At 38.3% G+C, this 17,707-nt stretch overlaps 1 protein-coding gene across 1 annotated transcript in view; it reads right to left on the bottom strand.

Moving 5' to 3' along the window:
- LOC104524646 (PH-interacting protein) overlaps window positions 1–17,428 on the bottom strand; it is a gene marked incomplete at its 3' end in the record, with an annotated part of 64,291 nt that extends 46,863 nt beyond the window's left edge. Inside the window, exons 1-3 of the mRNA XM_010167590.1 lie at window positions 17,284–17,428; window positions 17,070–17,168; window positions 7,985–8,145 (exon numbers count right to left, since the gene is read on the bottom strand). Of these exons, the coding sequence (XP_010165892.1) occupies window positions 7,985–8,068 (84 nt within the window). The remainder of the gene's footprint in view (window positions 1–7,984; window positions 8,146–17,069; window positions 17,169–17,283) is intronic.
- Between the last annotated feature and the right edge of the window lie 279 nt (window positions 17,429–17,707).

Raw genomic sequence — 17,707 nt, forward strand, 5'->3', positions numbered from 1 at the left:
TGAAAGGAGGGTGCAGAGAGGTGGGTCTCAGTCTCTTCTCCCGGGTAACAAGTGACAGGAAAAGACAAAACAACCTCAGGTTGCACCACAAGAGCTTTAGATGGGATATTAGGAAAAATTTCTTCACCGAAAGGGTTTTCAGGCATTGGAACAGGCTGCCCAGGGAAGTGGTTGAGTCACCATCCCTGGAGATATTTAAAAGATGTGTAGATGTGGTGCTTGGCGTTTAGAGGTGGACCTGGCAGTATTAGGTTAACAGGCAGACTTGATGATCTATAAGGTCTTTTCCAACCTCAAGAGTCCTACGATTTTACAATTTTTAAAAGACTGGCAAGCATTCAGTGAATGTAAGCATCTCATAACCAAAAGTCTCAAAAAATATTTAGATATTACAGACACTATTTTCAACATTACAGCTTTTGTAAACAGGTAAGTGACATATATTTTCCTTCTTTAGTACACTCTTTAGTCCACATTTAGGTAACTATAGAAATCCCACACTGCCACGGCTCAATTTAGCTACTCTTACAGGCAGCCCAATCCCAGGACACCAACATCCAGCTTGGGAAGTTCTCACCGCCACAGCTGCTACGTGTGAAGCAGAGCTCTCCCACCACAGCACCAGGCAAACACTCCAGGAAATGCTTTCAAAAGGAACTCGGATACATCCTGCAGTTATTGGAATGCATAAAAGGACTTGGAAAGGCTTTCCCCTCCCCCCTTCTTTTTTGATAAACACTGACTAGCCTGTTTCTGTTTACATTACATTAACACTGATGAACAATTTATTTCCCCTTACTTCCTTAACTTTACGTAGTTACTATAAAAAAAAACCCCAAACCTCGGTTCTCTACTTCAAAAGGTAGCTAAATTTCACTCATTACATCAGTTCAAATTCAAACCTGCTATCTGGGAGAAGGAGGCACACCTGCAGTTACCTACCAATTGCACACACCCATTCTCATTGGTAGCAATACCCTGCAAACCAGGCAACTTCCTCAGACTTACCTTCTGTTTAGCAAACAAGAAGCTGTTTCTGGCTGACAGGCAGTTACCCACAGCAGTTTCTCTCTTCTTGTTTTATTCATATCAACTTAAACAAGACACGTATCTCTTAACATAAAGAGATATAACTATGGCCCCAGTTTTTTAAACAGTGAAAAGTAAGCTACCTGTATTTAGGTACATTGAGAGAGCACATTTTTTCTACAGATCACAAATACAGGTTGCTTCTCTTCTCCAAATAAGTTATTTATCTCCAACATCAGCCAAAAGGCTACTTTGGAGCATCAGTGACACTTTAACCCAGTAGAATGTTTTGCAAGGGGACTCTAGATATACAAAATCAAGATAATTTAAAACTTCACTGTGTATTTGATTTCTGGACTGCATTGGCAGGTAATTTTGGTTTACCAGCTTCCATGCTTCTAGTTTTCCTCAGGTGAGCATGACTTTTCTTTCTTCAACAGGTGCACCCATGAATGCAGAGATGTAGGCAAGACAACTTCTCCCATACCTCTGCCCTCGTAATTTTTGGCATAAACTTCTGAGCCTCCAATTAAGGTTTTCAAACAAATTCTGTATCAATGCACACTCATTTTTAAACAGGTAATTCTATTAAGAGAAGGTCCCCTGCGCCTTCAAACAGAAAAGTGTGCTTTGAGATTTCAGATTTCATTTTGATTCTCCAAGGACACAAGAAGCTGAGCAGCAATCAGCACTACAGAAGAGCAGCACTCTGAAAGTTTAACCTCAACCTTTCTTTACAGTGAGGGTGACGGAGCACTGGAACAGGCTGCCCAGGGAGGTTGTGGAGTCTCCTTCTCTGGAGACATTCAAAACCCGCCTGGATGCCTGCCTGTGTGATCTTATTTAGGTTCCTGCTCCAGCAGGGGGATTGGACTAGATGATCTTTTGAGGTCCCTTCCAATCCCTGACATTCTGTGATTCTGTGAACCTCAACACTCGACCAAGGAGTGCTTCCTTGTGCAGTCTTGGTTAGTTACTGCAAGCAACAGCCAGTTTCTACTTCTAAAAATTTTCTCATAAGAGGGATTGTTCCAGGGATGCGTCTATTTCTCCTGCCTCCATCACCTAAATTCTCTGTTTACCCACCTGGTCTACCACTTCCTCACGTGACCGTGGTTTGTTGTCTCCCTCCCACATCTCTCCTGCTCTTAACATTCTCCTCACCAGGTTGGACACCCTGTTGAGAAAGATGCTTTTGCACCATATTTGCCTGTTATTCTCCTTTTCACATCCCTCAGTATCCATAAAAAAAAGCTTCCTCTCCCTTGCATACTTTCAGCACCTCCACATGTAAGAAATCACCAAAGCCTGTCATAAAGTTGTTCTAATGGGAAGTTATTCTGTTAATTCAGTTGTGATGGGATCCAAAGAAAAAAGTACCCCACAGACAAAACCGCACAATAATCAAACCACTCCTTTGCTTTTACACTACAAGTTCTATACCTCAAACATGCCAGAGCACCTAACAGGCATCATTTTCCAAAGCTTTGGACAGTGCCACAAGTCTTTTCTGAGCGTTAATCTTAAATTTCCCTAATATTCTTAGAGCATTACCATTATTAAAAAACAAAACAACCTACCACCAACAAAACTTCAGAGCAGTCTACCAGCAAGTAGGACACAAATCTTGTAATTTCTCTTAATTTAAACTAAGCTAGGACTCTGGTAGTCTTTTAATCACAACACAGCAACATAAGTATATATATTAATCCAATTATTTGGTATGAATCAAAAAAGTCCACCTTAATTACCTCAGAACTTCTTCAAATTCTGACCTTGCAAGCTGTAACAAGCATTTGCAGTCTGTGCTCTTTGTCCCATCACGTTAGACTGTATAAATATGAAAATCAAGTGCTCAATACTCTAACTTCCGTTACTTCTCTTTTTCTCTCTCAAAATCTTTATCAAACCCTTGAAATGACTATTTCCTTCCAGATCATTAATTTTTTTTAAAATTCAGATCCACTGAATTAAGACTCAATAAATGAACCTACTATGCATCTTATTCTACCTTTATTGCTACTTTTATCTCAGCTCAATTATCTGTGTGAAAAGAAGTAAATCACCTTCAAGAATAGGTTTCAATTAATAGGTAGAATTTAGGACTTCGCAGTAAGATGCTTACCTACCCAGAACTACTTCTACAAGAAGAAAGAAGATTCAAAGACCTTAAATTTACCGTTGTTTAATTGCATCTAAACGTAGTTTTTAGCATTTAATGTTTCTGAACAGGCTCCAAATCTCACTCACATTGAACACATTGAGACACACAGAATTATTTATTAACAAAAAAATTATTAGCTTAGTCACAGAATGTTTTTGACAATCATATACACGCAGGCTAATTTCACTTCTACTGAGTTGCTGTAAAACTAAAGAGAAGGAAAAAGAAAGGAAAAAAGTAGGTAAACAAGCTCAGTAACGTACACTTCCAAATAAATTCCAATGAACAAGTTAACGTGGGTTACAAACTTGCTGTTTAGAGCTTTACAAGAGGAAAAAAGGACCCCTTTTTTTCCTCTAAACTCTGCTTATAAAGCTCTAAGCAGATTCAGCTTTAATCCCCTTGCTTCCTTAAAACAAGCACACAAGCACCTATAGCACCCATATATAAAGCACCCAGATTTGGTTGTTTTGTTGTTTTTTTTTTTTTTTTCTTTCCCCTTGCTACTCAATAAGTTTCCATAACTGTTCCTGTGTTTCTAGGTTCAAATTTGCACTTCTATATCTAAAGCTTCAAAAAATTTCAAACTTTACACATATTTGAAGCAAAGACTATCTGAATAACAGCATCAGCTCAGCCTATTCTACTGTTATAATTATGTGAAACTTAAGAGTACAAAGAAGCTTGTGTATTCTTCTCTAAAAGTGCAGTCACCACCCAAAAACCCAAAGAAGTGACGGAGACAAAAAAGGGTGTGTGTGTGTGTAAAATTGATGTTGACAAAGAAATCATAGCCTCACTGCTCAAAAGAGAGATTTAAAAGTAGAAGAAAGGAATAGGGAACCCAAAACTTCAAAAACACTTCACTATAGGGGTGGAAATCACTTGCATGTGGATTAATCTGTTTCTCAAAGCACTACATGCATGAGAACAGAACCAAGCCGTAATATTAATTGCATCATAGTCTAAAAATCACAAACCACTCGTCCAGTTTTTCTTGGAGCTGCACTAATAGTAATAAAAAAGCAACTGTCAACAGAACTATACATATTACATAAAATATGCTTCGGCAATTATTGCATTGTACAGACCAATATTATTAATAAGCTACTGACTGTACAGTAAGCTCACAGTCTGCAGTCATTTTACTGGATGAACAGATTGTTCAAAGCACAGAATTAACAAAGAAAAAGACAACCAAGAAACCAAGCCCTGCATTATGAGACCCCTAAAACGCTGCTTGCAGAATTTAACTGATAGAGAGAAAGTGGCACATAAACAACTTAAAGATGTAAAATGGACAACAAAAAAAAAGCTAGTTCTGGGACCTAAAGTTCTATTTAATAACAGCAAACCAAGGACAGAAGGCAACATAAAACCAGCCTGCTGCCTACCAGTTGGCTACAGGAGAGCTATAGAGGCATGCGTTGTACCTCTCCATTGCACAGAAAAATTAAATGACTTAGCAAGTCTCAACAAGAGCAAAGGAAAATAAAAAAGGAAGGAAAAAAAGGAAACAAAAAAAATTACTAAGGTAAAATTGTAAATTCTGCAGCATCATGGAAAGATAACAATATTAGAGTTCAAATAAATTCATGGGATTCTGCCCGAAGTGAATGGGACCATTTAAAATACTGTTGCAGTTCTACTAGCAAGGGCATTGGCTTACACCACAGCTCATGCTTCCAGGGTTATGTCTACAACTGCTACAAATTATGTGCCTATTAAAAAGCATTTGTCAAAAGTGAATCCTAGAACAAGTTCAGCACCAAGAGAGGACTGATGACAGCATTGCCAAGGTATGGAGTAAAACTGGTTCACTTTCCTACCATTACACAGACTTGTGGGCTGAAGTAAAACTGCCAAGAAATGTACAAATTAATCTTGGGTTGGAAACCTTACACAGACTATTACACAACGCTGCTTATTATTCCCTAGAAAGAGTATCTCAGAGGAGACAGGAAGACAAAGGTGGGGAAAAGAAAGGAGATGGCCATCTTTCTTTGCAGTCAGAAACTTAAGTAGTGTAGGAACCAGAAAAGACAATGTCTGTTTCTATTAGCCTGCGTGGAGCCAGAATACACAGTCTCAGAAACAATTATGTTTTTTTCACTGATGGCTGATAGGTCCTTCAGCCGTATCTTTGTAAGTAAAGAGGATGCCTTAATTGCAGCTAATTAAAAAAAGCTAAATTATCAAGACAACAGTTTGTATATTAAGAATATTTTTTTGTATATTCAGGAAAAAAAAAAAAAAAAAAAAAAAAACAACAAAAAAACAAGAGGCTGATCTCCAGAAATCTCTTGTGATATCTGTAAAATAATATAAACAGAAATAGTCATTGCATGGCCTACTAGCTACTAGGAAAACTGCACAATGTCCTGTTTTCATTGCCTTTAGGTAAACTAAGAGCATCTTCTTCCTAGCAAAGATAACATCTCCCAGAAGGGTATGACTCAAAAATGTGCTGAGATCACTTTCTTTTCCTTTTAATTTGAAACAGAACATAGACAGAACTTGAATTTAGAGGCTTTCAATCCCTCAGAGGTCAGGAGAAAAAGGAAACAGTTGTGATGCATCTTCTACGACCAATTATAAATCTAAAAAAAAAAAATCTCTTTATCTAGCTAATGTGACACTGAATGCTGGAGGTTGTAAAGTTAAAAAGTAGAGCAAGAAAGATTCTCTACTGATACTTGCAAATTTATATGCTGGCAACAGACACATGTGGAGTGAAGCTTGCTTTACCCTTTATTATAAATTCCTATTCCTAGTGACTACACCGGAGACTTTTGAAATTGTAGTGGTTTAGATTGAGAAGAACTGGAACCTTTATACAGACGCAATTACAACAAGACAGTTCATGATTGTTTATCCACTGACTACATCACACCAGCTACAACAACTTGGATTTCACTGGAATGCAGAATACAACCCTTTAGTTTTCCATTTGCCAACAACCTCTTAAACAGCTACACAAAAACCACTGGATTTACTTGCGAACGCTGAGGTACAAAGTTCTGCACTAGGCCCTCCAAAATGAAAATTCACCAGCCACAATTAATTTCTATGGATGCTTTATTCAGCACTAGACTGAAGTAATCATGATCTAAACTGGGACCTTTTTCAAGCAGCTGTACCAGGACACCAGCGTATCTGTCAGTGAAGGACTGCCAGCAAAGCTCTGGGGCTGCAGAAGCAGTATTGCTCCCCTCGTTTTATTTCAGGTTCTTCTACTTTTCTTTTGGAAACAAGCTGCTGTTGCAGTCAAGAGAATTCTCTCTTTAATAAATTTTAAATCAGATTGCAAAAAGCAAGGGAATGTGCAACAAAGAATGATCACTGCAGATGTACTCAGAGGAATTTAGTATAGCCCCGGAAGAGGAAAGATTTGAGGAAAGCTTTAGCAAAATGAAGAATCAAAAGACTTTTACAAGGAATTTTGTGCACTTCAACAGAGTGAGCATAAGTGATTTTTATACTTACACACATAAAAATCCCTAATCCATTCTGCCATGTCACATATGAAATAAACCCACAACAGAGCACCCCTTTCCCCAATAGGTTAATCATGTATCAGCTGCAGGAGATAAGCATTTAATGGCTGTGCCTGCTGAGGGACTTAGCCCGGCGATGAAAGCTAAAGAAATAGGAAGAAAGTCTCTGCTATGCCTGAAGGAAGTAACAAGTGAACAAATAAACAGAAGTCTGTTTAAAACACCATCCCATCCCTGTAACCACATTCCTCTATACCACAGAGCAAAACGTACATGGGTGAAAGGGTGAACTACATTTACAACCGCCTTGAAAGAATTTTAGAAGTTAGGACTGCAACACATAAAGTAGGAGAACTGAACTGTACCTTCAACTACATTGGCCAAGTTATCTGCCATGAGGTTAGAAAGGGACACAATGAAGCTCCTGGATGGAGGTATCAATTACATCCAGTGTTTATGGGAAGGCAATAAATGCAGCCAAAATGTTCCAGACTGCCATGAAATGCATATTTATAAGACCTTTGGCTCTACTAAAATTGACTACTTGCCAAGAAAGCCAAATTACACTGACACCTGTTTTTATAATTCTCATTCCTTGGGAAACTTGTAATTTCAGTACTGATTTCAGTCATCCTTCCAATACTTTTTTTTAAACAACAATTAAAAAAATAAAATAGTTACAAATACTAAGAACAGTGGTACAAAAAAGTACAAGCTCCTAGGATCTCATAAATGCAATTCCTTGTAAACCAACAGTTGTTAGAACACACCATGTGAATTTTCAGCTTTCTAGTTTCCATCAACGTGCTGTACCAAATCTAAACGTATCACCAGACTCTTAAACTTAATAGTCATGCATTAAATTTAACAGAAGTTGTAGAAAAGAGTAAAAATAACAGTTAATTACATATTGATTGTCCTCTGTGAATTTCCAGTTCAATTCTGTGGTAGTGTTCTATTCTTTTGCTTATGTTTTTGCTAGAAAAATGAAGTCCAGAAGAAAGAGTCTACACAGAGTAATTCCCTTCCACTGAAAATAACCTAAGTTTTCTGACACAGATCAGTAATCACCATCACATCTAGTTTTAAGGCATGTACGCCAGCACTATTTTAACATGCAAGCCAGTAAGGTTATTAAAAAGCAAATTTGAGCGCTAAGAGTAGTAAAGTATTTATCTGTTCTTGATACACAACATCAGTACATTTAGTTTTTGGAAACAATTAAGTGACATGCTATCTTTACTTAAAAAAAAAATAATAAATAAATCAACAAAAATAAAGATTTTGTACTTACAGTAAATATTCGTCTGCCAGTCCGATCAAAAGTTACACAGTATACAGAAGATAAGTGTCCTAAAATTCGTTTGTGCATCTTCATATGTTGATAGACTGCAGTTGGAACAAGGCGTTCAAGTCTGTATTTTCCATTTAGTTTTCTTGAAAACAGGGTATCCACTACCAAATGGGGAAAGGAAAAAAAAAAGGAAGAGACAACATTTATATTAGGTTCATAAACTAAAATACTTCTCCAGAAGGGAAAGTTTATGTCAACACTGGACCACTAGCTGTATGAACAGCTTACTACAGTAATTCTCTCATATCACCATAGTTAGGGAAAAATACATACAAAAGTAGCCTGTGATACAAACGTGCAAAAAAGTACCAAACTTGTCCAGTGCAATCCAACTTTAAATGCCCCAAAATAGACTTCTCACTTTATACTAACACAGCTTCCAAGGCGGAGTAAACTACCTCAAATTTAACAAGCCTAAGAGCTTCTATATAGCAATGAACTCAAGATCAGCAAACATTCAAATCTTCTCCAAGGCAACCTGGTTTTTGAGGCCTACACAATCAAACATGTATACATCACTTGCAAGACAATCAATTTATTTTCTTTAAGAGTACTGCTACCCACTATAGCTAAACAAACAAAAAAAATTAAAAAAAAATAAAAGAAATTACAAACATATTTACCAAAACCTTACAGAAAATTCTGATTTTAACTAACAGAACCTTGTTCAAAGGGTTTGGGATTTTTTTCAAGTTTAAAAGCTAAGAAGGTCCAGGAGGAGGAATCTGCTTTGTTTTAACAAAATGGAAATCCTGAACTAAGAACTTCCGTAAAGAAAATAAAGCTCAGCATTAGTAATTTCAAGCTGTTACTCATGCAATGATAAAGCAACAGAGTATAATGCTTAGGTGCATGGATACAGAGAGATTAGTCAAACTGTTCCCCACATCATCGTTAGACTGACGAATGGCAATGGTGATACATTTTGTACTCCACAGAATTGTGGTAAAGCAGGTCAGACCTGGAACAGGTTGCCCAAGGAAGTTGTGGATGCCCCCTCCCCGGAAGTGTTTAAGGCCAGGCTGGATGAGGCTTTGAGCAACCTGGTCTAGTGGAAGGTGTCTCTGCTGATGGTAGGGGGGCTGGAACTAGATGATCTTCAAGGTCCCTTCCAACCCAAACCATTCTATGATTCTGTGATATATTCAGATCTCCATCTTCTGAATACATGAAAAGTAAAAACATAAATGCCAACAATGTCCATAGCACTACACACACGAAAAACGAGATCTGTCGGTGCCAGGAGAGGTACCTGATGCTGCCATTGCCACTCTGGTTAGGCATTCTTTACACGTGACCAAGGCTGTGTCTGTACTAGTGAGCCGAGCAGAACCAGGGCAGGGGGCTGGACACTGAATCACATTCACTCCCCAGCATCAACAGGGGAACAGCTACAAACCTCTCACATTGCTCAGTTTTGGCCCAGACCAACCAGACACTGCTTCATGAGTCAGCACAGGTTCAACTACATTAAATACTCTCTCTGGAAGGAGCAAAAGCACTTAGTGGCAGGGAGAACTGCCAAGCCCACCGGCCTCAGGCCATAAGAACAGCCTTGAAACATTTCAGTTTACTGACTAGCACAAGGATTCAAGGAAGTTTTCCTAGTTCAAGGTGTTCTGTGAAGAAGTAGCATCATTAGCTGTGGAGTGAGGCACTTTTAGTCAATGTGCCACTACTGCCTTAAGTCTCTACCATATCCTCTTCACCCTCTCCTTACACATAAAAAAAGATGCAGTTGCATGTGTTTTATGACAAAGCTTTTCCTTGCCAACAGTCCACTTCAGAACAGCAGGAAACCAAGATTAGTTCAGTCACAAGACAGTTCTATTTTCAGTTTCTGACAAATCATTCTACAGTTTAAAAAAAACAAAACAACACACGCAAAAAAACCCACAAACCCAACCAAATAAACACATACACACACACACACACAGAATAAGGAGGGTCTTTGTCACAACAATAGTGAGCTTACACAATAATCTAGACCTACTCAGAAGTTACCTTTTGTTTGCTCTTAATGTAAGATGGAGATGGTTGTTGGAAATCAGCTTCTAGCAGTGCCCTCAAACAAAAACCACAGCTCACGAAAAGGGAAAAAAAGCTTAACTAAAAGTTTAATTTGCAAAGATGTTCTGTCCATAAATCAAAACTGTAAGCAGACTCTTTAGGATAAAACAACCAATGACTTCATACAAACATGTTATTTTTTAATATATATCTGAATTTATGAAAAACTTTTTAAAGTACTTGAGATAAATTTCAAGTTTGGTGTTGGTTTTGTTTTGTTGTTTAAATCACTGAAGAAGATTAAGTTTATCAGAACCTAAGCCAGTATGTCTGATTATATTCTCGCCTATGTGAAGTGCTAATGAGTAACTTGCTACTCATTCTCATGTCCTTGGGAAACTCAACAGGTGAAATGCCCCTTGCTCAGTAACAATCAACCTACAGGAAGAAGTAAGAGGCAACACTGTGATACTGGAAACAAGAAAACTAGGATCTGTCTCACTCTTTGGCCCTGACGAAAACTTAGAACACACAAAAATCCAAAAACTGGATAAAAATAAAATTCAGTGAACTAAAAAGTGATTTGACATGGAAAAAAAACAGTATTATTGTCCTGGGTTTGGTTAGGATAGAGTTAATTGTTCACAGGGAACTTAGAGGGGGGCAGCTGGCCTGGGCAGGCCAGAGCAGGTATGATGGCATTCCAGACCACATGAGGGTGTTCCACACCACATACCACCATGGTGTTCCATACCACAGGACAGTGTTCCATACCACCACCACGGTGTTCCATACCAGTGATGGTGTTCCATACAACTGTGACATCATGCTCAGTATTTGAACAGGGAAGTTCTGGGAGGAGGGGGCTGCTGAGTACGCGAGCCGGTCCCACAGTGAGCTCTTTCTTTTATTACTCTCTTACATTGGATATTCTATCACTAGCACTGTTGTAGTTGTTGGATGTTGTTTCTCCCTTACTATTCCAGTAAACTGCTCGTGTCTCAACCCCTGAGCCCCGTCCATTTATACTTTCTCCTCCCCATACCACCGTTAAACCACATCAGTTTTTGGCACCCATCGTGGGGCTCGAACCCACGACCCTGAGATTAAGAGTCTCATGCTCCCTGTACGGGCTGGTCCACCCCCAGTGTCCACTTGTGTCTGAGGTTATTTCTCCCCAGGGGCAGGACTTTTTTGCACTTCTCTTAGTGGAACTTCATTAGATTCCTATAGACCCATTTCTCAGGCATGAATTATGAATTCTTCATAGATGAATGTCAACTGCTCTCAACCATGTTCTTGTCCTTAGTATCTTGGCTTCCAGGAGTATTTGCTTCATCACTTGCCAAAGGACTGAGGTGAGGAGGATCCACCTTTAGTTCTGCAAAGTCTCCCTCTTGCCCTATTTCAAGACTAGAGTGGCATTTGTTCTCTTCCAGTCCTCAGGAAGCTCCCCTGACCATGAACATTTCAAAGATAACCAAGAGTGGCCTTGCAATGACATCAGCCAGCATCCTCAGCAGCCAGGGGTACGTCCTATCAGGGTCCATGGACTTATATATGTAGTTTGTTCAAAATTCCCTAACCTGATCCTCCTTCACCAAGAGAGAAAGCCTTCCTTGCTCCAGACCTTCCTCTGGTTTCCAGGGCCTGAAATTTTTGAAGGCTGGTATTACCAGTGAAGACCCAGGCCAAGAGGGCATTGAATACCTCGGCTTTTCCAGATCTTTTGTCATCAGGTCCCCTGCACCATTCAGCAGCAGGCCCTACTGTTCCTTCTGCCACTGACAGACCTGTAAAGGCCCCTTTTATGTTCTTCATGTCCTTCAACAGATTTAATGCCTGATAAACTTTGACTTTTGTTACTGCAAAATTACAGAATGGTTGAAGTTGGAAGGGACCTCTGAAAATCATCTAGTCTAATCCTCCTTTGAAAGGAGGGTCAAATAACAAGTTGCTCAGGACCTTTTACTAGAGGAGGAAAAAAAAAAAGAAAGTGAGGTAGGGTGAAAATCATGAGATTCTTTACCCAAAGGCTCCAACCTTAACCTCTATAGGTAAGAGTCTAAATTCCTTTTTCATAATGGCCACTCAGGAACCTAAACTGTGAATGGAGAGTTGGGCTCTTAAAACAACTTAGTAAAATGGAACTTTGTTTTTTAAAATTTCACTTCTATCGTTAAACTTCATTGCTGCCAAAAAACTTAATCTAAAAACCACACATCTCAAAGGGTAAAGATGCCCTTATTTGTTTTATTTCCCTCAGAATAATTTACAAATCAAACATAAATATAAAGCTGATGAAGGTAAAGTGGTGGGAGCTCTCAGTGGAACTTACGAAAGAGTATGGATTTTCTCCCACTCAACAGGCAGGCAACAGGCACCAACTGAATGCCTTCTAAGTTTTAGAATGCCTCTAGCTCACTCCCTCCCCAAAACAGAATAAACAGCTCAGAGAAAAACAGCAATCTGTAAAAGAAAGATAAATTTGGGAGTCTGAAAGATATGGCAGTCTTAGCTATACTGATCCCCCACCCCCACCTTGGATTTCTTATTTTAGTTTTATCAAAGTGACCAATTCCATCACCTTATTTACATGGTCCTGCCCAGGAACGTGAAATATGCCTTAAAGATGGGGGACAGTAATCTGCCTTATCCACTAGTCACTGATAGACCAAATCTAATTTTGTATCAAGTATAAGTTATATTTTTTAAAAAGCACACACAAAAAATCATTACAGCCTATCTTTCATTTTCTTCCTTTCTGGAGCTGTATTTAACTAATGAAAGATGTATTCTGAAGAAGAGAATCCACCTTCGTTCCTCCTTCATTTGCACAAAAATAGAACTGGATTCAGAAGAAATCTGGAAGGACACCTGAAGAATATACTTCACTTACAGCTCTTACCCATATTCAACCAAGTTTCACAACTTCAGAGGTTAGACATGACTCTAATGAACACCAAGGCATTCAGAGTTGTTAAACAACAATAATAAAAATGAGACTGGTGGATGACTCCTTTCACTCTCCAAGCCAGTAAGACTAAATGCCACTCAGCTTTGGGTTGTTATGGGTTTTTTCCTTGCTTCTGTAAAGATGTCCAAGATCAAAAAAGCAGTTTGAATTGACTTCTACCTTGCTAGCATTTTTCTGTTCAACTTCTAAACTCCATGCAGTACTCCAAGTCTCCTGGCTTATAGATGACTGTCAGCTGAGTAAAATGGTTAAGCTAGCAATTTGGTCACACCAGGACTTGTCTCTGGGCATTTAATGAATGTAAAAGTATCCTGACTTCTCACTGGAGAATTTCTGAAAATACTGAAATTCTATATACATCTAAAACATTGCATATAATATTAATTTGCTCAATTAAAGTATCTGCCAACCCTTTCTAATTCAGAAAGGTGGGAGGCAAGATGTTGGAAAAGGCAGAAGTTAAAAAAACAAATGAAACTTATACAATTTCAAGCATTCCAAACCGTTCCCTGACCTCAATGCAATCCCACTTGCTTTCATTATATATTTACTCAGTTTGTATTTTACTCAAAGTTTAAGTACCATAAGACTTGTATAGCTCATTTCTTCTTGCATAACAAGAAGTCAATTACTTTAATATAATTCACTTTAGACTTGAATAAACACGTGCAACCAGATGTTTCCTTTTACACAGATCCTTTAGCACAAGGTGGCCTTTTCTTTTAGTTTGTTATAATTAACTGAATAATATAGTTACATCATGCACTCTTAGGTTGGCTTTTAGGCCTGAAGTATTTATTTCTAGAAACAGACATCTGCATGGCTTTCAGAACTTCACATTCTCTTTACAGCCAAAACAGCAGCACAACTTAATAAAGAAACTGTGAGAAAAGTTCAAAGTGCCTCAGAACTTTTCGATGTGGACCACTCAGCAAGACCATGACATACTATTTTTGAAAGGCAGATATATTCACTGGTCAGGAAAAACATTCTTCGCTGTCTGGGGTTAACAGTCAGTCTCATTCAGGTCTTCATACCTAAGTGACCAGCTTCTCCAAGAGCTTTGAGCTCAAAGCTCTCAAAGCATTATGCTTTGGTTCTGTGCTTTTTCAGCAGCTCCTGAAAATTACTGAGAACAGTTCTTTTTCTGTTTCTGTATCCAAGAAGGTGGGACCTTTAACAAAATAAATTAGTGTATGACATAGCTCCTTTTGCTCTTAATTAAGTACTACAGAAACTTTTCGTAAGATACGTTGCACAAGTGATAGCAACTGGATAAAGATTATTCCATATTCAAGTTTTGTTTCTCTTTATTAGCTCCTACAGATATTCTGTAGTTTTCTGGAGAAGTATGTATTTGTACAGATGTATTTCAGTTGCGTGTAAACCAGCTACCTACAAGGCAGCTGGCACAATATTCACAAAAATTTAATTCTAAAGAATATCCCATCAGCATCATAATTGTATTGATTCATCAGGCTTAGGAAACAAATGAATATTTCTGTTATGTTCATTGAAATGTAAATTAAGTTTTCCTGCACAAGACTGAAAGACTTCAGGATCTTTTCTGTTCCTCAACCATTAATGGGTTCTCCACCTGAAATACACACAGCCTGAAGAATAATAGGTTCCTTTTTTTTTTCTGTTGGGCAAATACATAAAATACAGCCTTCCCAGGGGAAAATGGAGAAGCTATTTAGGGAAACAGAACAAAATTTTCTAGTTCAATTTATAAAAGAAATGTCATTCCAGTTCATTATTTCATTGAGAGGATCAGACTAGAATACGACAAATCAAAACCAAATGCTTTAACAAACAGCTCTGAAACAGACATCCAAAAAATCCAAATACACTTCACAGTTGAAAACAATTCAGTTACCCGCTCTTATCTCAATGTTTGGAAAAGGAAATTGTTGGTCTTGAAAAAAGTGTTTTATTGAAATAACTGTAATTTTGCAAATATTCAGTGTTCTGCAAAAGGTTCAATAAAAATAACATTTATTTAGAAAGCCTCACTTGTTCTCCCCTAAAAAGAGTCTGAAAGTTATTTTTCTTAACATTTAATGACACTACCACAGCAACTCTACAACTTTCTTTGAACTCCAGATGCCATGGAGTTCACACAATGGCCTTTCTCTTGTTAACAACTATATAGCATGGAACAAGCTACAGTACAATGCAAAACAGTCCTCTTCCACTCTGATTTTTCCAGCAGGTTTAAAATGTACTCCCAAGGAAAGGAAAAGGTAAGGAAACCACTCAAGAAAGCTTAGCTGTTAGAAAGGTCAGTCCTCCAATCACCTTGCAAAAATAGCTGCTAATCTAACCCAAGGTTTTCCAAGTTTACAGTCTTAAAGCCAATGCACAACCACTCAAGAGGGGAATTACTCTACCCAGCAACAGGTATGTTCTCCCTCACGCCTAGAGCACAACATACAAACAGCTCTCCACCTGAACACCAGCATAGCAGCTCTAAACAAAACCACACTGAATGGATGCAGGTGCTACCCAAGGGTTTACATGAACCACCTCCAACACACATACTAGCTGAGGAGGCTCCGAAACTCAGCTCTGAACATCCAGCAAAACCATGTTCTCTTCCTATATTCCAAGCATCTACAGAAATACCATGGAAAGCAAGCAACTTGTGCTTTAAAATGGAAGAGCTACTAATGGAAGAGGACACCAAATACTTTGCCATCTGACCAAGTCAAACTTGGCTGCACTCAACCTAAGAGCTCCTTAGCTACAGCATGCTTCTGCTTCAGCTGTTAAGAGAGAACTATAATTCTCTGGGTAAAGTGTAGTGGTATGCATTTTGATATTGGATTTTGAGTTTCTTCAACATTAGAAATAATATGAATAGTTCAAATTAAGCTGTCTCATTAATTTTTATACATTTATATATATTTTTCTCTCCCAATTAATGGAAAATTTAAAGGCTACCAACAGCCTGCAAAAGGAGGCCAGAGACTGAAAACTTGTAGCAGGAAGTTACCACATTAAAAAGGGCTGTATTCTGAAAAGCACCTGGCTCTGTATTTGTACACTGTTACTCTTTAGTTCCCACAATGTATCTTCAGTCTTCGCTTTTTTGTCAAGACAGAAACCTGTGTCTTTGCCACAGCTGCACCTGATCAGGAACTAGTCAATTGGATATTCTCTGCCCACTCTCATCCAACACCACACATCTACCTGCAGCTGCCCTTCTGGTATAATCTGATCCACTGACAATTTGGTCTTAACCATTCCTCCTTCCCTGGACACGATGAAAAGACACGAGATATTTTGCACATTTTCCTATCCACAACAAAAGAAAAAGGATGATCCTTAAAGGATCTCCTAAAATATCACGGGTCTTGATTCTTAGCAATCAAAAAAACCATGTATCTCCTTGTTAAAAGCTTGAAAGCTAACAAACATGTTTTAGTGACTATATGAGAGATTAAGAAAAAGAAGAATACCCCTGACCTCCAGCTTCTCAGTTTTCCAACAGCACAGACAGCACATGCATGTTTCATGATAGAGCACAGCAAACTAAAGCACAGCTACAAAGTTACTGAGTGGACCAGAGAGCCGGAAGAGTAACTTCTGCTAAACACTCACACCTTTCCAAAGAAAGCCATTACCAGTCTGACATTCTCCCCAACCACGGGCGCAGCCACACTGTCTTAGTTTTAAGTTGTTATGTAGTACTAATTATTTATCTGCTGACAGCTTATTACATCTTTAAGAATAAGAGTTTTATTTGTATGTATTCACCATTGAAATATACTTTAGTCCATTTCATACTTCAAAGATAAAATTAGCTTCAGAGCAGAATGTGTACGAATTTACAATACCCATTTCTTCTCCACATACAAACCGGTAAATATGACAACACATCATCTTAATAAAAATACTACTAAAGGTAAGGGATATGACACAAACAATATAATAAATATAAAGGCAACTACTACTTAGCTCTCATCATGATCATAATCAATCACCCTGGGAGTCAGGTATTACAACGGCAATGTCAGAGTAAAACTGACTTACCTATGCTAGGTGGACTGCCATAATTTACAGGGGACTCTGGAGGCCTCCCACAATGTAGTGCAGCAAGAGCAGATCCCTTCCATACAACATGTTTGCAACCTGTTTTAAAAGAATTATACAAAAAAAAAAATGTAGGCAAGCATTTTTTCATGTGCAAATGCAGAAAAGGCGTGAAGTATCAAGAACTCTCAAAATTCTCATAAATTTTTCATACTTTTGTTTGTACGAAGCAAAGACTGTCTGCCAGCTCCTAATAACGTCTGCACTCCAGGGACACTCTGGGGAATTTCTTGCTCTAGAAGCGGTCCAAGTCGATGGCATATTTGAAGCAAATGATCAGGTGCCAAGTGTCTGTAATATTTCACCTATTATATGAAAGAGCAAACAAAACATTTGATAAAGAGCATTTGAGAAATCACTGGTTTAATTTTTTTTTTTCCAGACTGTTACACAAATTTGTAAGAAAATTATAGTATATTAAGGATAAAAACAAAGAATGACCTTTAAGTACAATAATTCATTCCAGCTGGTCCTAATTAATTCTTCATGCCACTTTGCACGGAGAACTGTTTGTATTCACTTTCAGGCACACTTGGTCATAGACTAATAAGCTCCTTTATAATCACAGTGAAAAATCT

The sequence above is a fragment of the Antrostomus carolinensis genome, unplaced genomic scaffold (genome assembly GCF_000700745.2).
Source record: "Antrostomus carolinensis isolate BGI_N321 unplaced genomic scaffold, ASM70074v2 scaffold11285, whole genome shotgun sequence".
NCBI lineage: Eukaryota > Metazoa > Chordata > Aves > Caprimulgiformes > Caprimulgidae > Antrostomus > Antrostomus carolinensis.